The sequence below is a fragment of the Mus caroli genome, chromosome 6 (assembly GCF_900094665.2).
Source record: "Mus caroli chromosome 6, CAROLI_EIJ_v1.1, whole genome shotgun sequence".
Lineage (NCBI taxonomy): Eukaryota > Metazoa > Chordata > Mammalia > Rodentia > Muridae > Mus > Mus caroli.
In genome coordinates, this window is record NC_034575.1 from 111,131,951 (window position 1) to 111,151,901 (window position 19,951).

Consider the following 19,951-nt stretch of genomic DNA (forward strand, 5'->3'; position numbering starts at 1 on the left):
AATAAGCAGGCAATCTTGGGAGCAAACTCCTGTATCATTTCCCAAATGCATTTGGGACACACAGGTAGACTCTGACAAGGTTTGACCAGAATGGAGAGTCATAGCTGAGAATGGAATATGAAATGTGGGAATGTGAACAACTGCAGCCTCTGCTGGGGAAATGGATAATTTGGTATATGTCTTATGACTTCACTGTGCTCAAGTAGATGAGGAGGCTAGGCAACAGTGAATTACTCGTAACCCTAGCACTTGCAGGACAACTGAAAATTTCAGCCAGGCTAGTCTACCTAGTGAGACCTTGTCTCAAAAAGGAGAGCAGAGCACAATATTAGTCCCTTAAGAATTTAAACAGTTGGGCTGGTGAGATGGCTCAGTGGGTAAGAGCACCCGACTGCTCTTCCAAAGGTCCAGAGTTCAAATCCCAGCAACCACATGGTGGCTCACAACCATCCGTAACGAGATCTGGCGCCCTCTTCTGGAGTGTCTGAAGACAGCTACAGTGTGCTTATGTATAATAAATAAATTAAACTTTAAAAAAAAAAAAAAGAAAAAAGAATTTAAACAGTTAATTTTTCTTAATACAAAGATAAGAGGTGCCCAAAGAGCATTGGAAATGAAATCTACATAGGGATTCTGGCAATTTGGATATCAGGCAATGCCAACTGTGTAACAATTCGGGACACACCTGGAAAAAAACACAGTTGGTTTATTGAACACCTAGCGTGGGGTGATGTGTGTGGTATTGATGGTAACTGGTTTTGGGACCTCAAATATGCTAAGCATATATTTTACCATTCATCTACACCCTCAACACTGAGTTCTACTTAAATCAAGCACCCTACTAAGATGTTTCCATGTACATGGTCCCCCCTTCCCCTTTCCATCCCATTTAATAATGGTTACAACACTTTTAAATAAATATCACCTTGCATAGGCAGAGAAACTGAAGCTCAAATGAATTGTATGATCTACTCAAGGCCATGTAATTTAGAAGTATCAGAACTGGCAAGCTTGTCCAGGTCTGATGATTTAATTAATAGGTATTATTAATTTCTTTTTTCCTTCCATACTCCTCCTCTATAACTCTTTAATGACTAAGCTAGGAAGAACACACCCGGGAATCTCTTTGTACAGCAGGTCTTACCTTTTATAAGAATGTCTCTGAACTAGGACCCTCCTCTACATACACACTTTTAAAGCAAAAGGCTAAATTGATTCCAATAATCTTGGCTTCTATTTCAAAGTTATTGTTTAAGTACAGCCCACAGCTCTAGAGATGCTGATCAATTTTCAGCTAACAGTTGAAAGGGGGTTAAAACAATTACATGTGAACATATCCAACGACAGTGAAACCATGCTTAAACCACCACTTACATAGTTATATTGAAATCACACTGTGAACCCTGAGATTGTGTTATTTACTCGAAAAACCTGTTTCCAGTTCTGTTGTGACTCAGTCTTAGCACCCACCTTTATCCCTCTGGCTGGAATACAGACAGGCCCTTAGCACACACCTTTAATCCCTCATTATGAAGGTAAACTTAGTTTGTAGAAGGAAACCCTCATGTTTTTTAAGTGATATCTAATAGAGTGGCAGACAAAGTGACAAATCAGTGAAAGATTTGATAGAATAGTGTATGCCCAACTCTCACAAGAAGTGAGAGGTAAGAGAGACAACATAAGAGGAAACAGTGTAGAAGAGAAAGAGAAGGGAACGTTTTACAGACAGGTTGAAGAGAGAACAAGCTAGACACTGGTGAAAAGAGAATGAGCCAGAAGATTAGAACAGATTGTCAGTTAGTATGAGGCCAAGCAGAGCAATTTAGTCAGTGCCTGAGAGAGAAGTTAGATTGAATTCGTCAGTTTGGAGAGAAGCTGGAGCCAGAACAGCTGAGCTGAACCTGACAGAAAGAGCTCGAAAGGGTGAGCTTATTCAGTAGCAAGTCTCAGAGGCTGAAAACATTCAAAGCCTAGATTAGATTGTACAGAGGCTAAAAGATTCCAGGACTAGGCCTAGGTTAGCTGATTGAGGAGGCAGGAAACCTCAGAGATGACAATGACATCAGGCGAATAAAAGTTACATAACATAGTGTAGGAGAGCCTGGTCTGACTGGGTCAGCCAAGTTCCTCAATGCTATTGCATGTGATGCTGCTTGTCCCTCTCCCTTTGCCCTTGTGACTCAGTGTGGTATAGAATATCCTTGGGCTTAATACCAATATTCTCAGAAGCTGGCTCCAAAGCATAGTAATCCCCTCAAAATAGAAGCTTTTTAAATTGCACTACTGCTCATCAACACCTCTGCCCACTCTATACAACACAGCTCATACCAGCAGCAAACACAGCCAGGAGTTCTACAGCAGAGCTTTCTATCCTTCATACTGTCAGTGCATTTGCTATAGCTGAGCCTACCCTTCACCAGTCTGTTAACCAATATACTGACTCGGGGAACAAGCCTAGTCCTCTCAGTTGCTACTGGTAACTACATGCATGTGAAGCAATTTCCTGGGTGACATGGTGAAACCACTTGTCTTTTCTGGCCTCAGTGCATGCATGTGTCATCAGGTTCAACCACATACAGAAGCCCCTTCTCTGAGTAGCGCTTTGAATCCAGGAGCCACTAGCAAACCTATACTAACACTTTAGAGAGATGACAAAGGGAACTGGATAAGGAAATATGAAGTCCACAGGGCTCTCATCACTTAAAACTTTATTAAACCTCATTCCTTTCTCCTCACGGATCTCACTCAATGTAAAGTCCTATATAGGGGTTGGAGAGATGGCTCAGTGGTTAAGAACGTTGACTACTCTTCCAAAGGACCAGAGTTCAATTCCCAGCACCCATATGGCACATCACAATTGTCTGTAAGTCCAGTTCCAGAAGAGCTGACCCCTCCAAGAAAAAAACCCAGATATATTGGTAGCAAAATACCAATGCACATGAAAAATACTTAAAAAAAATGGTCTGGTGCAAAGCTTAAAGACTTACATCTAATTCCTTTCAAAGGGTGAAGCAGAGCCCAGATGTAGGCTTTGCTACCATGGCTGCCCAGCCTGTCAGGCACAAGTGTGTGGGTGAGACAGAGGCACCGGAATATCTGATTACTGGCAGAGTTAAGCAAACTATCTCCAGTTCACAGGGGCAGAACACAGTGGAAGTGTGGAAGCAAGTGGTGGCACTGATGAGAATGGCTCTGAAGGGGAAGAGGGCTCCAGGGTGTCAAGGAGATTTCACTACCTACACTGTTATATTAGTTTTGGTTGTATTAGCTTTCACAGAATTCTATAATTATACTCAAAATAGCGATTCACCTTTTAATAAACACACACACACTCTAACCTGGGAAAGCCTGCTAGCATCCAGAGCAGTCATCAGTGCTTTTCAAAATTACAATGGTCATTCAATCACAGATACCAGGGTTGAGATTGAAAAACAACTTGTGCTGTTACAGAACACTGGATTTTAGGTGAGATAAAGTCTTGGCTTTGCTGTTGACCTTCAGCAAATTAAAAAACAAACAAACAAAAAAACCACACTGGTCTAGTGAGGTGGTACATGACTTTATTTATTCCCAGCAACTTGAGAGGCAGAGGCAAGTAGATCTATGAGTTCAAGCCAGCCCAGTACACACAGAGCGAGTTTAAGGACAGCCAGCACTATACAAAGAAACTCTGTATTGAAAAGCCAGACAGCTAACTCACCAAACAAAAAACCTCCCCACACTGGATCTCAATTTTGTTGACTGTAAAATGGGATAACACAGCCTACCTGCAAGTTGCTGGGAGGGTTAGTGAATGTGCATCACAGCAGTTCAGCAAATTCTAAAAGTGATGGTTTTACCAACTCTACCACCACCGCCACCACCTCCTTCCTCCTCCTCCTCCTCCTCTTCCTCCCCATCACCATCCAAGCTAAAACACTGGTTGCTGACCTGCTCAGGTGCTGGTAGGACAAAGCACAGAAACACAAAAGACAATGCAGCAGCCATGTCCAAGTTAATTAATTCTTGGTCATACAGTTCACCCATCACCTGTACTTTCTTCCTAGACAATCCAAGCTTGCAACAAAGTAGAAATAAAAATATGGGCTGGGGTGTAGCTTAATGGTAGAGTACTTATCTAGCATGTGCAAGACCAAAGGGGGTACAAAACAAATTAGAGGCTGCTGTAGGCAGCTCCCTAATAGTGTAGCATGGAACAGGTAGGGAATGGAGAGAAACTATGTGAAGAAGACAAGCTAGAACACAAACACACAAACAAAAAGCTGTCAGCATTTTCTGCAGACAGGTATAACCACATAAGCCCTGCTAGCCCAGAGCACTCCTGGCTGGACTGCTTCTGTTCTCAGCTATCATCACTCAGCTGGGTTATTTTGTCAAGTGTTACTAGAGAATGTCTCCAAAAGTGCTTAAAATTGGAAAAGTTTTGGTGTCTAAAACAGGTTTTCATTCATGAGAAGAGTGGTGTCACTTCTGTGAAACTGTTAAAAGATGAACAATGTTAAACAAATGTATTTGCTGTAATGGAGACATACAATGAAGGCCAATCTTTTTACTGCTGTTTTTAGGCAATTGTCAGTGTGAGTGTGTCTGTGTGTATAAATATGTAAATGGAGTCACATATTGTGGCTTTTTCAAATGGAGCCTTCAGATCCATCAGGGTTCAGGCTTCTTTACTCTATTCCTTGAAACCTGGCTACTCAGAGACCCCAGAGTACAACAAAGGGAGAGTGCCACTCATGTGCATGAGGGGCTGAGACACAGTCCTAAAGCACTGAGAGGAGATGACAGACCCATCTCGGACTTAATCTAATAGACAAACAAAGGCAGACTTTTCCAGATGTGTTGCTCTCCTTTTCTCACAGTGGTCAATATCTAACTTGAAAAAAATAATCTCTAAATGAATTTTAAGTCCTAGAGGAATTTAATAACAGGAATAATAATTAATTTTTTAAATAATGGACAGAGGTCCTCTGGAGGGTGGGTCTGGGGATCAGCAGCAGTGGCTACCTGACATCACTGCAGCATTGGGGGCCAGCACTGGCTTGCAAGCTTCACATACTATTTCATTTCAGTGTTGTAGCAATTTTTTGCAGGGCCTTTGCTACTTTTATGATATAGGCAGGAAGCCCTTACACAGATGTTAATCTTTTTTTCCCAGCTAGTAACAGAAATGGTAGTGGAATTTTGGTTTAATATGGTAAAAAAGGACCAGTGTCTTAATTTTAATCAGTCTACTTAAACACTATTTTCCCAGGCTATTAAATATAGAAAACACTGATGAAAATAGTAATACATATACCTTTTTTCCTTTCCTAAACTTACTCCTTTTTCACCATTGTCAAGCCTTTTTCTTTATAAAAAAACAAAACGGGGCTGGAGAGATGGCTCAGTGGTTAAGAGTACTGACTGGGGCTGGTGAGATGGCTCAGTGGGTAAGAGCACCCGACTGCTCTTCCGAAGGTCCAGAGTTCAAATCCCAGCAACCACATGGTGGCTCACAACCATCCGTAACAAGATCTGACTCCCTCTTCTATGGAATGTCTGAAGACAACTACAGTGTACTTACATATAATAAATAAATAAATCTTTAAAAACAAAACAACAAAACAAAACAAAACCCACTACATTGTATTTAGTGTGTATGTGTGTGGGTGCATGTATGCAAAGGTGCTAATGACAACTTAGGGGAGCTGCACTTAGATTTTGGCAGCTAGTGCTTTTACCTGCTGGACTACCTTGCCAGTAGTACTCCTACCCTCTTTTTGGTGGTCAGGTAAACACTCTGCCACTACCTACCCTCTTTTTAAAATTTCTACTTTTATTTTTTAACATCAGGTCTCATGTGGTCCTGGTTGTCCCCAAATTTCCTATGGATGAACTTGATTTTTTTTTTTTTTTTTTTTAAGGAGGCTGGGTGGTGGTGGTGGTCCCAGCATTTAGGAGGCAGATCTCTGAGTTCAAGGCCAGCCTGGTCTACAGAGTGAGTTCCAGGACAGTGAGGGCTACACAGAGAAACCCTGTCTCCAAAACAAACAAACGAACAAACAGACACCCAACAACAAGAAACCCAAAGAAAAACAAACAAACAAACAAATTTTATTTGTAGTTTTGTGTTATCTATGTGTCTGCCACATGTTTGCTCATGTCAGACAATAAAAGACAAACGATGGCTAACCCCTGGAGCTGGAAATACAGGTAATTGTTAGTCACATGAAGTAGGTGCTGGGAATTGAACTTGGGTGCCCTGAAGAGCAGCAAGTGCTTTTGATCTTGCTTTCTCCGGACAAGTGCTGGACCTCCAGAGACATCCTATGATGCAGTCATGTTAGGGAAGCACTCTATCAACTGAGTCGCAGACCCTGCCTCTCAAAGTGTCAATGAGAATTCAAGAAGATTAGCAAAAGGAGGCAGACTGGATTGCTGCTTAGTATTTTTTTTTAAATACCATCTGAAGCAAGCATGTTGTTGTTATCTTTAGAGCTAAATGATAAATATGAACAATTTACTTCAGACACTGAGGTCACCTCATAAAAGTAAAGTTTTAAAACATGGCTTTTACTTTTCAAGAGGTGGAAGAGACTTCCTCTGTTCAAACCCTGATGTCTTAGTAAAGTACTGGAGATTCCTTCTACTTAGGAACTGGGACAGACTAAAACTCAAGTCTCGTAAGGCTTTATATGCAGAGATGCAGCTCTCAGAACACTGTTTATTGATCTGCATGATGAGGCTGCCAGTGTTTGTCCCACAAATTTGGATCTGAGTGATTACTCTGGGGAGGATATTAATTCTATACTAGGAATACAGGGCAAGGTTTTGGAGACTTGCTAAGAGTGGTCTAGCCGGAATCTATGATACAATGTGAAAACCCAGACTCAGTATAGGAAGGAAGGTCATGGATAAGGCCCTGGGCTCCATCCTACAGACCCACTCTGAACTTTGGTATAGATTCTGACTGAAAAGCTCTGAGCACTTTGAACACTTTCTAACTGCAGGAGAATGACTTAATGTTATATCTGTCTACTCTCATCCAAATGGGCCAGTTCTTTATAAACATCACAGACATTTGTCTGGATTTATTTCTAATCTAAATTTTCTAAACTAATTGCTCACATAAGTATGTTTAAGGCCAAATACATACAAAGTTCACCTCATTTCGGCTGGGTTGTCTTTTTACAAAGTTTACAAAGTTCTCAGGAGTAAGATGCTCTGAATACAATCCAGTACAGTGAAAGCTTCAGCTGACTATGCTTCAGCATCCCAGTGAACTCAAGAAATACCTCAGAAGCTTGAGCTTCGCGTTAAGTCATAAGCTGGGATAAAAGACTGAGAAGTTAAGAAATGTTGCATCTGTGTGTGATCTAGGAGTTGTTTAACTGCTTTGCTGACTGACGAAAAACTCCCGTGGCTGTTACAGACAGATCTGAACACTTTAGAGACAGACATCTTTTAAATTCACTTTTTCATATTCAAAGAAAAGGGAACAAATACCTTAGGCTTTAGATTTTGCATAACTTACCTATACCGCTCTTCCTGTAAGGTCTGCATTATTAAGGAGTAGTCCCTCTGATAATGCTCCTTGAGGGTCTCGAAGGATTCCTCCAGTCTGGCCTGGGTTTCCCGGATCTCCTGGATCTCATGCAGTAGTGCATCAAACCCTGAGCTCTGCATGTCTAGGGTGTTTGTTTTGGAGCTGGATGCTCCCACAGCAATGCCCCCAGTGGTACTGTTGGCTCCTACTGAGCCTGAAGTGGCACTAGAACAATCTTCCTCACTACCATATTTTGGACTTGACTGAAAGTTTGAAATCACCCCTAAAGCCTTTCCCCCATCATCCACTTGTCCTTCCTCTAATGAGTCTTTCAGGTTAGGGATATTGTCTGCACTACCAAATTTGTTCCGAATCAGTGAGGCAATCTCTCTGGGTTTGGAGACGACAGCCCCTGCTGCTGAATGGGTAGCCTGGGAGAAGCTGGAAAATCCACCTTTGACGCTGTCCACTACACCTTCACTGAAGCCAGTCACCTTTGCACCCACATCCTTCAGACCCTGGTGCATGTCCCTGAAGACATCCTTGGGCTGTCGGGGAATCCCATTCTGTTCCACCTCACGGAGCTTCCGGTGGTAATGCTCAAGCTTCTTTTGCAGCTGGAGAATGGTCTGCGCAGATTTCTGGTTTTTCTTCTCAAACACCTGTTTGATTCGAGCTGCCTGCTGCTTGTCTGCACTGTTGGCAAGCTTCAAGTACTCAGCAACGTTGTCGTCTCGGGCTGTCTGTGCAATCTTGATTTGTTCTGTGAGCTTTAGGATCTTCTGCTGCAGGTGTGCAATGGCAGCTTTTGTGCGCTGAGGATCTGGTATTCCATCCACAGACTCTGTGTGGATGCTGCCATCAGTGCTGGAGGCCACGGCACTGGAAGTCTGGGCGAGGCTGCTTACTTCCAAACGCTCGATCTAACATTTTAAAAACAAGAGGTGGATATTAGAAGCAGTCTAGAATCAATGTGCTGAAAATATGTCTATGCTGAATTCTCAGCACAGATGGGTGACCTGCACATCCCCTTGTCCTGTAAAAGCCCTGTTGCCCTCTTGGCTAGTCTTTATACAGGATTTCTTTAAATAACAAAGCTCCCTTTGTTGGTTGAGAGCATGAATTAATTCTCATTCCTATGCATACTTCTGCCCAGAAGCAAATCTATGTAAGATAGCACGTCATTTTTCAATGTAATACTATGAAAACCATTCTAGTGCTCAGACACAGTCAGTCATCCTGAGCCACACTTACAAATTGGTCTCTGGAAAAGGTTAGCAAGAATGGATATGTTGATGCGGATAGAAGCATCCAATTGTTATCACAGTGTTTGTTTGCATAAGTCACACCCAGAGTAGTGAGGTCATTCTCTATCCTTGGGACATTTTGTTGCAGTGGAAGACAGGCAGAGGATATGCTGCTGAATGCTACTGAATTAAAATAACTGTGGTGTACCCAGAAAGACAGCAGGAATAGATAGGGACAGTGAGAGGTAAGTGACTAAACAAATCAGAGGCGAAGGTCAGATCTTTTTGGGCCCAAATTTTGTGTTTTACCCAATAAAAAGCTTGCCTTAGGAAAGGAACTACAAAGCTCACACACTGCTCTTTCATATGGATGAGAGTCACTACAAGGACTGGAAGAAAGGACAACTGCTCAGACTTAAAAGCTTAAACTTTTTGTTGTTGGTTTTTTGTTTTTTTTTCGAGACAGGATTTCTCTGTATAGTCCTGGCTATTCTGGAACTCACTCTGTAGACCAGGCTGGCCTCGAACTCAGAAATCCGCCTGCTTCTGCCTCCCGAGTGCTGGGATTAAAGGAGTGCACCATTACTGCCCAGCAAAAGCTTAAACTTAAATGTCAAAGCAGGTAGCTGAGACTGGAGGGTGCCCCTGTATGTGGCTTGGTCATTTAGAGCAGGACCCAAGAAAGAGTTTATTAACTGCTCTTTAGAGTAGTAGCAGAAAGGGTAGTAATATAACATAGCCTCTTAGGGCAATAAAAAAATGCCCAGTGTGAGGGTCAGGTTGCAACTTGGCCATCTGTAGACTAAGGTCATAATACTGTTTTCTTGGTTCTGTTCCATAGTTTGTCCTATGACAATGTGCCAGTAAGAACTGTACAGAGGTCAACCCCTACATGTTCATTATCTTATATACCCAGGAAATGCTAATAGTTAACCTGTTGTCTCAAAGTATCCTCTCTCATCTTAGATATACAGAGCCTCATTTTATCATCTGGGCATGATTTATACTGACCTCTGAGCTTTTATAAATATATGTAGTTTAATCATATTGGCTAGGGCTATACTTCAGTAATGAAGTACTTGCCTAGTACATGAAGCTCTGGGTGTGATGGCTAATATTGGAGGATGGGGGAGAACAAAAAGCCAACAGTATTCTTTTCTTCTTATTTCAATGTAACTAAATGTTGGGCCTAGGAAACACAGCAAGAGACAGAAAGCCTTGACAGAGACTAGTATAATGCCTTTTCAATTAATTCCCCCAATACTGATTCAATTTTGAGGAACACAGTGGTTAGAGACTGTAGAAGGGAGAGGCAGCCAGAATCTCAGATGGACAAGGTATCAAGAGCCACAGTAAGAATTCTGAAAACATCTTGCTCTATAGGAACTGAACCCAGGTTCACAGCTAGTGCTCTAACTGTTGAGTCATCCCTCCAGCCTTCTCCACTTTCATCAGTATAAGCAATTTCTTTCTTTTGTTGTTGCTATATAATCATTTGCATGTGTGTGTGTATGCAAATCTAGCTGCATAAGCTCCCAATTGCTGGATTTTCCTTCTGAATGAGATTTAAACTTTTTTTTTTTAAATTAAATGTTTATCTAAGCTTACAAGTTACAGTCCCTCATCAAGGGAAGCCAAGGCAGGAGCAGAAGCAGAGACTATGGAGGAATGCATTTTTTTAAAAAGAAGTATTATTTATTTATTTTATGCATAGGAAGGAGTCCATTGTAGCTGCCTTCAGACATACAAGAAAAGGGCATCAGATCCCATTACAGATGATAAGCTACCATGTGGTTGCTGGGAATAGAACTCAGGACCTCTGGAAGAGTAGCCAGTGCTCTTAACCACTGAGCCATCTCTCCAGCCCAAGATTTAACATCTTAGAACTAAAGTGCATAATACCATTCTGCTTATCTATGTCCAATAATTAAGCTCAAAATCTGCCACAGAATATATGGAACACATATATTCCACAGAAGATATGAAGAATTTTCAACCAAGCTTTCCCCATGTTCAAGTTTATGAATCTGTGAAATCAAACTAGCTGTATCAGGGTCTAGGGAGATAGCTCAATGGGTAATGATACATACTGTAGTCAAGTCTGAGAACTGGACTTCTAGTCCTGGAACACACATGGAAGAAAGAGAGAACTGACCCCATAAAGTTGTCCTAACCTCCCCCACCACCTCTCTCTCATGAAACAACAACAAAAAAGAAATTGATCAGTCGGGCGGTGGTGGTGCACGCCTTTAATCCCAGTACTTGGGAGGCATAGGCAGGCGGATTTCTGAGTTCGAGGCCAGCCTTGTCTACAGAGTGAGTTCCAGGACAGCCAGGACTATACAGAGAAACCCTGTCTTGAAACAAACAAACAAACAAACAAACAAACAAAACAAAACAAAAAAAAAAGAAATTGATCATACTGGTGAAAACACTGTTGGAGAAGGCTGGTGAGCTAGCTCAACAGTTAAGAGCACTAGCTGCGGGCCTCAGTTCAGTTCCTAGCATTTACATAATGTCATAGTATGTGCCATTACAAGGGCACTGGACATGCATGTGGTACACAAACACAAAGGTAAAGCACTTATACACATAAAATAAAAACTGTTAGAGACAAGGATCAAGGTTCAACCATTTAAAAGGAAATCAATAATTTTTATGATATAAATGTTTATAAATGATCACATTTGGTTAGAATTCTATTTCTCTATAAAATGACTAAATAAAACAGACTCTCTTTAATTCCTGTTCTACCCAGGGAAAGTGTGTCTTCCTATGAAGGGTTCCAACATAGACATCAACACACCTGTAACAGGCCAGTTGACATTAGAAACTGAAAGTCACTGCAATATTTAGTCATATCTCCTAATTTGGGAAGGTACCAATTTTAAAAGGGGAGAAATTCAGAAATGGAGCAGGAACCAAGTTCTAAAAGAGAAGTCTGTTCTCCAAGCATGAATACCTGGCCTCGAGAAATGAATCTATCAGTCAAAAAACAGTTCCTTTGACGCTGGATATAGGTAACATACAGAACTGGATCCCTAACTCATTCCAGGCAACTCAGTTCCAAGTGAAGCAAAGTTTTCAAAGGTGATACTAAAAAATACCTCTACCAAAGGGGGAACAGAGGATGAAACCCTGTGTCAACCACTCAACCACTGAGCCACATAACATAAAGTATTTTGATAGTAGTATCCCCAAGCTGGTCTCAAATTTATAGCCCTCCTGCCTCAACTTCCTGAGCAGTGGGATTGCCCTAGAATTTCTTGAAAGGCATAAACGTGAAAAAGCAAGATGACTGACATACTCTGCCCTGAAGCACCGACAGGGCCATAATCTGCTCAATGGTAAGGAAAGGGAACAGCCAGGAGGCTGTTTTAAGGATGAGATTAGTCATAAGTGTGAAAGTGCTGTAGTAGCTCCTGGCAGAGCAGGCTTTTGGCACTGGCTATTACTGAAATAGTTTGTGAGCTGTTCTTATTAAAGATCTCATCATTATTAGATTCCAGATCATACTCACTTCTAAGCAAGCTACACAGAATCCAGAACAAAGGTAAAATTCCATAGTGAAGGTCACACTTTGAAAGTTGGCCTTGCCGGGCAGTGGTGGCGCACACCTTTAGTCCCAGAACTTGGGAGGCAGAGGCAGGCGGATTTCAGAGTTTGATGCCAGCCTGGTCTACAGAGTGAGTTCCAGGACAGCCAGGGCTACACAGAGAAACCCTGTCTCAAAAAACCTTGAGAGAGAGAGAGAGAGAGAGATTGGCCTTGTGGCTTAGCCCATGGTCAAACAACCTTACAACCCTCACAATAAGCTCTACACAATGTCAGGAAGGCATCTCCCCGCCAGCTGTCAGCAGACAGGAGGAGGCAGCAGATAACCACCTGCTGTATTTTTCTCTGCTGCTCTGAGTTGCAAATCGGCTCCTGTGCAGCAGCTACAGGTCACACTGCTCTATGTATTTGTTTCTCTCTACTAAGAAATCAGACTAAAATTACCTACTGGTAGGAGTTAACTGACCAGAAAATAACTAAAAGAAAACGTGAAAAGATGCATGAGGGACAGGGGGAAGTCAATTAAAGCACAGTACCCGACAAAGCTTTTAACTGCTTTGCAAGTTTTCATCTGCAAATATATTAAAGATTGCTTTTTAAGTGGAAGCCAGCCTGGGCTACAAGCAAGACTTTGGAAATCCTAGGCAGGGCAGACAAGAGGTAGACAGACACACATAACATCTAAGGGCAAAAGGCAGAGACAGGAAGACACAATAGCACACAGCAATATTCCAGAACATGGCACAAAGAACAATGGTTTGAGTTCACTATGACCTTTCCAAATTCAGCAGTTGTGACTCTGGGTTGCCCATGTGTTCTTTCAGAGCTTAAGTTTTTCACTCACAGTTTATTTCCCTAAGACTGTTCTGAAAAGATGTTGAATATATTAAATTGGGGACTGGATACACACAGCAAGTACTAAGAGTACTCCTTGGCCCAAGAGAGGTCCTGGGGCTTGAGCCCAACAAGAGCATACACCAGAGGAGTGTTAGATTATGCCTAAGACCTACAGCATGAAATAAAAATGACAGATGATCACTGCTTTGAACTTAGCTCCTAGACTAGATCCCAACAGGACGAGGTTAAAAATGTCACACCTTTTGTTTCTCACCCTATTATGCAGACCTTGTTGGCTTGGAACTCACAGATATCCACATGTCTCTGCCTAATAAGTGCTGTGTTACTGTGATGGTTTGAATATGCTTGGCTCATGGGAAGTGACACTATTAGGAGGTGTGGTCTTGTTGGGGGAAGTGTGTCACTGTGGGGTAGGCTTTGAGGTCCTATGCTCAAGCTCTGCCCAGGGCAGAAGTGACTCTCCTCTGGCTGCCTCAGAAGACTGCCTCCTCCTGGTTGCTTTGATCAAGATATAGAACTCTTGGCTCTTCTAGCACCAAGTCTGTCTGCATGCTACCATACTTCCCACCATGATGATGATGGACTGAACCTGCCAGGCGGTGGTGGTGCACACCTTTAATCCTAGCACTTGGGAGGCAGACAGAGACAGGTGGATTTTTAAATTTGAGGCCAGCTTGGTTTACAGAGTGATTTCCAGGACAGTCAGGGCTATACAGAGAAACCCTGCCTTGACACCACCCCCTGCCTTTCTCCCCCCACAAAATAATTGACTGAACCTCTGAAACTGTAAGCCAGCCCCAATTAAATGTTTTCCTTTATAAGAGCTGCCTTGGTCATGGTGTCTCTTCACAGCAATAGAAACCTAATTAAGACAGCTTTCATTCTTGGCAAATGTTATAATTTTTATGGTAAAGGTCCGATCATGAAACCAAACCCAATTATTATCTTATCTTTCATCACAATTATGTGACAGTCAAATTCCCAAATAGACCAGTTTTAATTAGCTAAAAAAGTTCCCAGTTTTAACAAAAAAATAGCCTGGAGCACAATCATGAAAAGCTGAGCTTAGACTTCAGCATTCATGTAAAAAGCCAGGCATGGTTGCATGAATACCCGTAACCCCAGCACTGGTAGGGGCAGAGATAGGTGGATTGTGTGTTGGGGTGTGTGTGTGGGGCTGGGGGGCGAGGGGGTTGTTGGATGGCTCCAGGTTCAGTGAAAAAAACCTTTTCTTATGGGAATAAAGCAGAGAATGAAAGGACACCTAATCACTGGCTCTGGTCTCTGCATGAGCCCACACCTATACACACATGTGTACATTCATCTCATACACACACACACACCACAAAATAAAAAAGTAATCTCTAAGCTATTTTTTACTGTTGTATGTCTTTGATCCTTGCAAGAAAATAACTTTGAGAGGGTCTATTCAAGCTGGGTATGGTGATGCACATCTACAATATCAGTACTCAGGAGGGTGAGGTAGGAGGACTGTTGAAAGTTCAAGGCTAGCCTAGCTTGGTCTATGTAGCCAGTTCTAGACCAGCTAGGGCTACATGGTAAGAATCTACTTCAATATATACCCTCACACCCTTTCTCCTCAATTAATTTTTGTTTTTGCTTTCTTTAGCGTTTTCTGTCTTTAAGAATTAAAAAATATATATTTTACGTTTCAAGAAAATGTGTATATATGTGTGGGTATGCACATGTGGCATTCGATCCTCTGGAGCTAGAAGTACAAGTGATTGTTGAGTTGCCCGATGTGGATGCTGGGAACCACACTCAGGTCCTCTGAAAACATAGTTAAGTGTTCTAAGTTTAATTTTAAAATTACATTTATTTATTATTTATTTTGTTTTTGTTTATGTGTTTGTTTTGAGACAAGGTCCCTCTGTGTAGCCCTGACTGTCTTGAAACTCACTCTGTAGACCAGGCTGTCCCCTCAAAGTCAGGGGTCGCCTGCCTCTGTCTTCCTGAGTGCTGTGATTAAAGACCACTTACTTCTTTTTTTTTTTTTTTGTTTTTCGAGACAGGGTTTCTCTGTGTAGTCCTGGCTGTCCTGGAACTCACTTTGTAGACCAGGCTGGCCTCAAACTCAAACTCAGAAATCCGCCTGCCTCTGCCTCCTGAGTGCTGGGATTAAAGGTGTACGCCACCATGCCCAGCTGACCACCTACTTCTTATTCAAGTTCTTTCTATCTGTCTGTCTCTGTCTCTCTCTCTGAGATTGTGGATATGTGTGTACTATGGGACATGTGTGGAGATAAGAGAAAAGCTTGTGGGATTTGATTCTTTTCTTTTACATGTGGGTTCTGGGGTTTGAAATCAAATTGGAAGGCTTAGCACCAGATACCTTTCCTTCTGAGGCATCTTGCTGGCCCCTTTCTGTCTTGAGAAGCTAGTCTTCCTGTGCCTGACTTACTGGAATGCGTATTCTACAGAATGAAATGCTTCATGATTCAAGAAAAGCCAACTGAGAGTAATACACCAAGTACTACATCTCTGCCGACGGCAAACAACAAGGGAACTTTTTCCTACCGCCTTACCTGGCCAGCAGGTCAGGTAAGGTCAAGCCCCCCTCCCCCAATCCTGGACTCATATCATTATCTTCAATGCCAAGTTCTGGTGGAAATTTTATATTCTACACATTAAACAACACACATCATGTCCTTGGAAATGAAGAAAAAAAAAACAGATGGAAATGGGGAAGTCTTTGCAATTCATCTGACATACACAGCTTTGTTAGGAGTGTGTCTCTTCTGAAAATAGCTCTTTTCCAGGGCAAGGTTTTATAGGGCAGATTGTGCCACTGCCTGTCGGAGCTGATGCTGAACACCTGCAGACCAAGTTTCACAGTTCTGCCAATACTTTATGTCAGAGATAGAGACAGCTTTGCTTTTGAATCAGAATTGGAGTATTAGCTTAATTTACATATTCATGAGGCAGTGGTGGTTTAAGAGTAGGGATTAAGGTTGAATATTTGACTTTTAGTATATTGCCTCCAAAATCAAATCTGCATTTTTGTTTGTTTGTTTTTAAGACAAGATCTTACTTGATTTCAGGCTAGCATGGAAGTCACTATGTAGCTCGGCTTTTTTTCAGTATCTTCAGTGCTAACAAATACAGGTATTATGGTTACTGTGCCTGGCCAAACTTGCAAATTATAATCTTCAGCGACTCATAATCTTGGCCTCAATTTAAGAACCACAAAGGAATATGTTCCATAGTTAGTAAGCAGTAAACTTAAGCTATTCTGGTTGGTCATGTGGGCTTGTGTTTTTCTGCCTGTGTGAGGCAGGACATCGTAGAGCATAAGTTCCTGTCTTAGGAGACAGGGTGCTTTGCTTTCAATTTAGTATCAGCTCTTTGAGGCTGGATTTAGCCATTAACTCTCTCACACTTCATGCCTATCAAAAACAACGAAACCAGTAGTCTAGAAGACATAGCTTTTCAGGATCATGTTTTCCATCCATCTACACTTCCTCATAGCAGTAACAGCATAAGTACAGCTGGCCAGATTGCTCTCTCCTGTGTACCTCTGACTTTTGGTGTGAGCACTTCACTCTGAAGTGGATAGATGCTTTGTACTTGTTCTGACAGTTGATCAATATCTCCTCTACTCCACCTGCATTAGGATTCAAAGCTAGAACAACTAAACACTCACTCTCCCACTGAGCCACATTTCCTCCTATAATCAATACTCTTAGCATGCAGGCATCAAGTTTCTAAACTGACCCTCGAACGGCATTCACATGGGGTTCAACAGTTCACTGCTGTGTATCTTCAATATATGTTACTTTTTCTATTTGTTGTCGAAGAGGGATCGTTCTCTTTAAGTCTGCTACTCATCTATCAAATAGACCTTCCTTCCTTCCATCTCTTTCCTTCTCCTTTTCTCTTTTTAAGATACAGTCTCACTATGTAGTCTTTAGTGGGCTAGAACTCACTTTGTAGACTACACTAGCTTCATATCTTAGTTAATCACCTTGCCTCTGCTTGTGAAATGGTGGAATTACAGGTGTACACCACCATGCCTATCTCAAATAATTTTTCTTTTAAAATAAAAAAAATTATGTGTTTGTATGTATATGTGTGTGTCTATATGCACACATGCATTCAGGTACCCATGAAGGAAGGCCAGGTGTAGGATCCCCTGCAGCTGGAGTTGAAGGTGGTTGGGAGCCACTGCTGAGTGCTAGGGACTCAACTCTCTTTCTTTCAGGAGCAGTAGGGGCTCTTAACAGCTGATTCATCTTTCTAGCCCTGTCAAATAAGTTTTCTTAAGCAGAAGGCCTCTTAATTTCCTTTTCATCCCAGAGGAAATATCTATAAAAATAGCATCCCCATAGAGCCAACATATTCTGAAAAATTTTAAACTTATTTTTGGTAAATATAGCATGGTACATGTGTGGAGGTCAAAGGACAGCTTTTGAGAGTCAATTCTCTCCTTCCATGTACATCCTGGGAACTGAACTTAAGGTTCAGTTGTCAGGCTTAGTTAGTGGTAAGTGCTGAGCCATCTCCCCAGTTCTCAAGGAGATGTAATCTTATTTGTTTGTATAGTCACTACTGGGATTGTAGAGTTTTTCTTTAAAATTTTTGTACTATTTCCAATGTCTAACACAGGCCCTATACACTGAGGGCAGGGTGAAGAATACTGTAAAGTTTTCTTAAAACAAGATTAAATCTCTAGCCAGGCAATTTAGCTCCCTTAAGGCCTAAGAGTGGCCTTGAAGTAAACCTGGCAAATACTGGTGGTAGCTGAGTTTTTGTCAGCAGGAAATCAGTCCTGTGTGAGGATGTGGAAGCAGCAGCTCTAGGTCCTTTGATGGATGCTCTACAGTTGAGTAGTGTATTTGTAATCTAAATTGATGTCAACCTATAATCCTAACACTAGGGAGGCAGACACAAAAGGGTCACTGCAAGTTCAAGGGAAGTCTGGTCTATACAGAGAATTCCAGGCTAGCCTGAACTAGAGTAAGGCTTTATGCTTCCATCAGATTCTTGATGTCACCTTCAAGGCTTTGCTTCCCCGTGCTGAATAGCAACCTCTACGCTGAAGACCCTATGGAAACCACAATCTTCATTTCTACCATATACTTGCTCTTCTCTATCCTGACCTCATTTTTCTTTTCTTTGTAAAATTTATTTTCTTTCTCCCCCTGCTCTCCCTCCCTCTGTGAGAGGGGAGGAGGGGTTGGAAGGGGGAGGTGTGCAGGGGCCTGAAGAGGCAGAAGGTATCAGATCCTCTGGAGCTAGATATACAGGTGGGTGCTGGGAACTGAACTGCTGTCCTCTGGGAGAGCAGTAGGTGCTCCAGCCACTGAACCATCATTCCAGCCCTTGACTTTGGTTTTCTATATATACATTTTACCCTTGTATATTAGGAATTTATATATTTCTATGAATTTTTCTATCATCAGAAACTAAAATGTATAGTTCATAGAGGTTAGGATTCTGTGTTTTGTTTACTTACAGTAATGGAAACTGGTCTTACATTCGTAACATTCCTCCTGTGTTAGCCTTCCACATTCTATGATTACTTTTGTTTCTCTAAAAAACAGTAACTGTGTACTGCACTAAGTAGGTGTTTAAGGACTCACCGCTGATTTCCCGATTCTTTCTCTAGCTTGAGAGCCACTGAGCTTTCAACGAGGATATCCTCTGTTCTGAAAGATCAAAATCTGTAGCCTATAAGCATACCCTTTTCTCCCTTCCTTCAAGAAGATGTTATAAACCCCCTTCTCTTTTCTTCTCTTCTCTTCCTTCACCTCTCTTAAATACTATGATGCAACTTCTAGGTTGTGCTACCATTATAAACAATGTGCCAACTAATTCAAGTTCTCTCCCACTGTGGACAGAAACTCTTCCAAATAGTCTTCCCTGCCTCAGATTTACCCGACTGGTGTGTGACTATTCCAAGGGTAGATTTCCTGTCTCCTTATAACTTGATTCCCTTTTCCTAGCACACAGAAGTTAAACATCTGCTGAATGAACACTTGGAGTCATGCTATACTTCCTCTCAAGCACTGCTGTGAACTTTATCTTATGAGGCTATCAATTACTTTCTAGTGTATTCCATGTTGATATTCCATTATTTTCCTTAAAATGAAAACTAAGAGATAATGTTAAGGAAATGGCAAAAGGAGGGACACAAAACAATCAGAAGTGATTTAGAGAGGTAGAGTGCAGAGTGAGAGTATGGTGAGAGGTTAAATGGAGCCACAATGTAATTCCTGTTGTTTCTGTTACAATGCAGGGCTAAGAGGATTTCCCTTGTGTGGCACATGAAGGAGAGTAACTTTGGACTGGGTTAAACTCAGTGGTAGAGCACTTGCTTAATTTAAGCAAAGCCTTCAGTTTGATTCCAGCACTGGAAGGAAATTAAAAAAGTTAACTTTGAAATGATTGATTTTTGAGTTTTTTGTTTTGTTTTGTTTATTGGTTTCTTCAATTTTTCTTCCTGTTTTAACAATCAAAATCCTTTTTTTGGCTTTTAGGGCACTGTAGGATAAAAAAAAAATGCTGTAGGATCTTTAAACAGCCATTTGTCAGTTTTAGTGAAGATATGCCTGTAGTCCTAGAAACTGGGAGGCTGAGGCAGGAAGAATTTTGGTGGAAAGCCAGTCTGGGCTATAGAATAAGTTCCAAATCATGTTGGAAAAACAAAACAAAGAAACAGTCTGACAACGTTTTTGGTGGAGAACACAGTTGCTTTTCTTTTTTATCTCTTTCTTTTCTTTTTTTTTTTCCTTCCTTTTTT

The 19,951-nt window shown here is 41.6% G+C and overlaps 1 protein-coding gene across 5 annotated transcripts in view; it reads right to left on the reverse strand.

Moving 5' to 3' along the window:
• Tmcc1 (transmembrane and coiled-coil domain family 1) overlaps positions 1-19,951 on the reverse strand; it is a 185,370-nt gene that overhangs the window by 18,047 nt on the left and 147,372 nt on the right. For all 5 annotated transcript variants that reach the window (XM_021164597.2, XM_029478750.1, XM_021164598.2 and 2 more), the window contains one exon: positions 7,517-8,451. In XM_021164597.2, the coding sequence (XP_021020256.1) occupies positions 7,517-8,451 (935 nt within the window). The remainder of the gene's footprint in view (positions 1-7,516; positions 8,452-19,951) is intronic.